At 38.1% G+C, this 3,762-nt stretch overlaps 1 protein-coding gene across 1 annotated transcript; it reads right to left on the bottom strand.

The window, feature by feature from the left end:
• Window positions 1–229: 229 nt before the first annotated feature.
• On the bottom strand, window positions 230–3,021 carry LOC126693026 (thioredoxin-like 1-1, chloroplastic). Its single transcript, XM_050388880.1, has 4 exons — window positions 2,417–3,021; window positions 1,920–2,096; window positions 1,668–1,832; window positions 230–921 (listed from the first exon to the last, which is right to left on the bottom strand). Exons 1-4 carry the CDS (start codon window positions 2,669–2,671, stop codon window positions 628–630), a joined length of 891 nt encoding a protein of 296 aa, XP_050244837.1. The 5' UTR covers window positions 2,672–3,021; the 3' UTR covers window positions 230–627.
• Window positions 3,022–3,762: the final 741 nt, after the last annotated feature.

Here is a 3,762-nt window from a genome sequence, read left to right as displayed (position 1 = left end):
CATTGATTTGTTTTTGTAATTGAAAAAAAAAAAAAAAAAAAAAAAAAAAAAAAAAAAAAAAACTTGTTTGAAAAATACGAGTCAACCCGACCTGACCCGACCCGCAACCCGATTGACCCGTTTAAAAATGACCCATTTTAACCCGTGACCCATTTGATCCGCCAACCCGATTGACCCGACCCGCCCTGCCCGTTTTGCCACGTCTAACCACAGATCCACTAGAAATCACTAGAAAAGAAAGAGGCAGCATTAATTCATACCGCAAATCCACTGCATTTAACAGAAAAGACAAGGAAATCTCCCACGGATAAAAAGAGAGATCTTCTATATCTAAATAGAAGGATGAGAATTTTTACAATCACAAAGAGGGCTTTCCCCTCGCACATAAAAGAGCAACCCAACACACAAATGGTTGCTCTGTAAACTCACTAGGGAACCGGCAGGCTAGGATCCAAAAAAATAAATCCTAAGGCCTGCAACTCCATAAGAAAAAACAAGCTTACAGTATGACTTCGGCTTTACTAGTATGTTCACGCCTATTAACATGGGGATATTACATGAAAATGGTTCTGTACAAAGGAGAAAGGGAGGAGAATTGGGGATGGTGGAAAGTGGAAACCGAGCATTTCATCTCCCAGCAGTTACCAAGGTCTTATCCTCAACGTCTTGAGCAGACTTTAAGATAGTTGAAGGAAGAGAAAGCAGCAGAGGGTCTGAGTTTGAATGAGATGGTGCTGTTTCTGGGATGATCTCTTCGTGTTGAGGGACAGGCGGTGGTTGAACTGGTTTTGGTGTGTAGTTGAAAGACAGATCTTTGTTAGCAGACAATGCAAGGAGCTCTTTCTCCTCAAGCCCTTTTGTTGGCCCAAGACTGCAACGATCTGGCGTGTGCTTGGCCAATGCATCTTTAAATTTCTTTATCTGTGATATTAATGACATTATCAGCATTGAGGAACAAGCAGTACAATTTACAAATGTACAAATGTTATTTGCAAATAATGTGAGATCAACCAGTGTAATCTGGTGACATACAAGAATAGTTATATTATTGGGTGGAAATTATATCTTTTAATTCACTGAACTAAAACTAGTCTGTCTTTAAGGGGAAATAATGTGCCCCAATATGTAAAACAGATAAAGATAATGCAAACCATAATTAATTCAATTTCTAATTCAAATCCAATAGTAGATGGATAAACCTAGCGAGACTGTGGTTTTAAACGAAGGAACATTCTTTTTTAATTATTCGAAAGTGTTACAAAATGTGGGAGAGGCGATTCAAATCCTGGTTCTCCCGATAAAGGAAAGGAAGCTATGCCACTAAGTTATAAGGCTCTTGAAAGGAAGCTATGCCACTAAGTTGTAAGGCTCTTGAAATAAAAGAGTTGGAACATAACTTATAGAAAAAACTAGCATATCCCCTGATTGAAAATAAGTTCATGCTCATGGGTACTTGAAATAAACACAAATTTTAATTCAAAATCATTTGTGGATGAAAGAACTTCGGTTTTGTATGAAAACACAGACCTACTTGTAGTGGAAAACACTGAATTTGTTAAGACCTGGATTATTGGAAAATGGAAAGAATTGAGCTAAACAGGATAATTAACCCAGCAAATAATGTGCACTTGTATCAGCTAGAAAAGTAAAAGGATATGAAAACTGACCGTGGCATTAGTACAGCTAAAGCTGCATAGACGACCATGAGCGCCTCTGTAGAATCGGAAGAAGGGCAGAACATGGACATTAAGGCTATAGCACATGGACTTGTGCTCCTCATAGTTCACCTGAATGAACTGCACATCTGGATTCATCTCTGCGAATTGACATATCTGCCACATACATGATATAACAATCAAGTCAGTTGGGTTTTGAATGTAATAAGTCCCTAAATGAAAGAGAGAGAAGTGTAGGAGTACCTTGGGATGGAGAGCTTTGCAACCACCACAGCCTGGGGAGAAGAAATCCACAACAACAAGTTTATCCCCTGCGTTCAATAGGGAGTCCACAAGTTCTTGTGCAGAGGTCACCTCTTTCACGTTTGGTTGAAGACCCTTTTCCCACCATTTCTGAATTTTCCCAATCCGATAGCCTGTCTGTACATCCCATACAGAAAAAATTGAAACACAAGAACAAAAAGCCATTAATTTCCCTAAAAAAAACCAATTATGGGCATTCAAGAAATCTCTCAACATTCAGATCTTTAAAAGGTAATAATATATACATAATTTTAAATATCAATTACATGGCATAAATTTTCTATTACTAATTGAATTGACAAATTCCAAGAAATAAAAAAATAAAAATTCAAGCAGATACGTGACTTAAAAGGAATTAAAGAACCCATATTAAAAAATCTGAGCCATGGAAAGGAAAAGAAGGTATAAAGAGAAATGGGGATCTGAGAAATACCAACCTGAGCCTTAATTGAAGATTGAAATCGGAAATTTCCTCTCTTGGGCAAGGCTTTGTTTTCCTGAAGAACAATTCTTTTGCCATAAAAATCACTGCTTGATCTCAGGGCCTGTGATTTCAGCTTAAGAGGCTGGAACCACCTCACAGAAGAAGATGATTTGTAACTACGGCTCTTTGGCAAAACAACAGAAAACCCATCTTGTTGACTATGATTACACGATGAAAACAGATTCGTTTTGCTCAGTACCTCCATCATTGGTTCTAATTCTTGTTCTTTAGATTCCAAAGAAAACCCAGAAGACGGAAATGAATTCCCAAGTCTGAGAATTAATTGATTAAGTGAAACAAACTTGCTTTCTCTTCAAGTAAAGTATATTAATTTCAGGGAAAGCCGCAAAGGTGGAAAAATAGAGTCTGAAACTTCAAGTCAAGGAGACAAAAAAATAAATAAATAAAGAAAACAGATAATTATAAAAAACAGAAACCAGATACAGAAACAGAAACAGTTCGTTGTTCCAGAATGTTGCGCATGAATTGAGGACCGTTGATGAGGTGAATCCAACGGTTGGAGAATGAGTGAATGTGAATACAAAGCGGTGATGTGGTGAACTGTGCCTGTGACATTGGATAAGGCATGCCCTTAACTTTATGGTGCCAGGATTTATGGTGGATTAGAAGTGCACGTGAACTACGCATTTTTTAACACGTGTCAATATTTTGAATTGCTTTAACTTGGCAACCGACAATATAATCCCACCTCTCCTTGCCTACTCGATCCCCGGTCCATCGCACCCCCTCAAGCTTTTAAAGTTCGGAAAAGTACCAACTTGATAAAGAGGAAGAAATAGACGTAGACGATCTCATTCTACTGAACCAAGCACAAGTGACAGTATCTTTAGCAAGCTTGTGATCAAAGTAACGGAAGAAGACATGGAGTGTGTACATAAGAAGATGAATGAGGAAGTGGATGGATACAATGTGGACGGCAGCAAGGTCATGTGGCATTCACGTAGTTTAAGTAGTCCTCAAGAAATTTTAAAAGGAAATATCTTGCGCCTTACGATTAATCCTGATCAACAGAATCGTTATATAGAAAGGATCCCGCAAAATAAGTGCTTTTATGAGGAAAAATTCCCTTTCCCCAAGAAAGAAAGTTGGTTTTACACTACTATAGAAGCCCAAAATCCCTCATAAATCAAGGTACGCATAATTCATCCCAACTTTGACACTCTAGAGTTGTGAGAAACTTTCTAACTTAACTTTCGGAGGGTCTTTGGCCGATACCACATTGATACTCTTTTGAGGTCTTTTTGTTCTGTGTTATGCAGCTATTGTCTTGAGCACATG

This window comes from Quercus robur, chromosome 7, assembly GCF_932294415.1.
Source record: "Quercus robur chromosome 7, dhQueRobu3.1, whole genome shotgun sequence".
NCBI classification, from domain to species: domain Eukaryota; kingdom Viridiplantae; phylum Streptophyta; class Magnoliopsida; order Fagales; family Fagaceae; genus Quercus; species Quercus robur.
The sequence above is the reverse complement of the archived record's forward strand: the minus strand, read 5'-3'. Positions and strand labels throughout refer to the sequence as shown.

Excerpts from the sequence above, each read along its gene's own strand:
- LOC126693026 (XM_050388880.1), bottom strand. The coding sequence starts at position 2,671 with ATGATGGAGGTACTGAGCAAAACGAATCTGTTTTCATCGTGTAATCAT. Across the intron at positions 1,833-1,919 it reads GCAAAGCTCTCCATCCCAAG|ATATGTCAATTCGCAGAGAT; the intron begins GTACTCCTACAC and ends TGTATGTGGCAG. Across the intron at positions 922-1,667 it reads TTAGCTGTACTAATGCCACG|ATAAAGAAATTTAAAGATGC; the intron begins GTCAGTTTTCAT and ends TTAATATCACAG.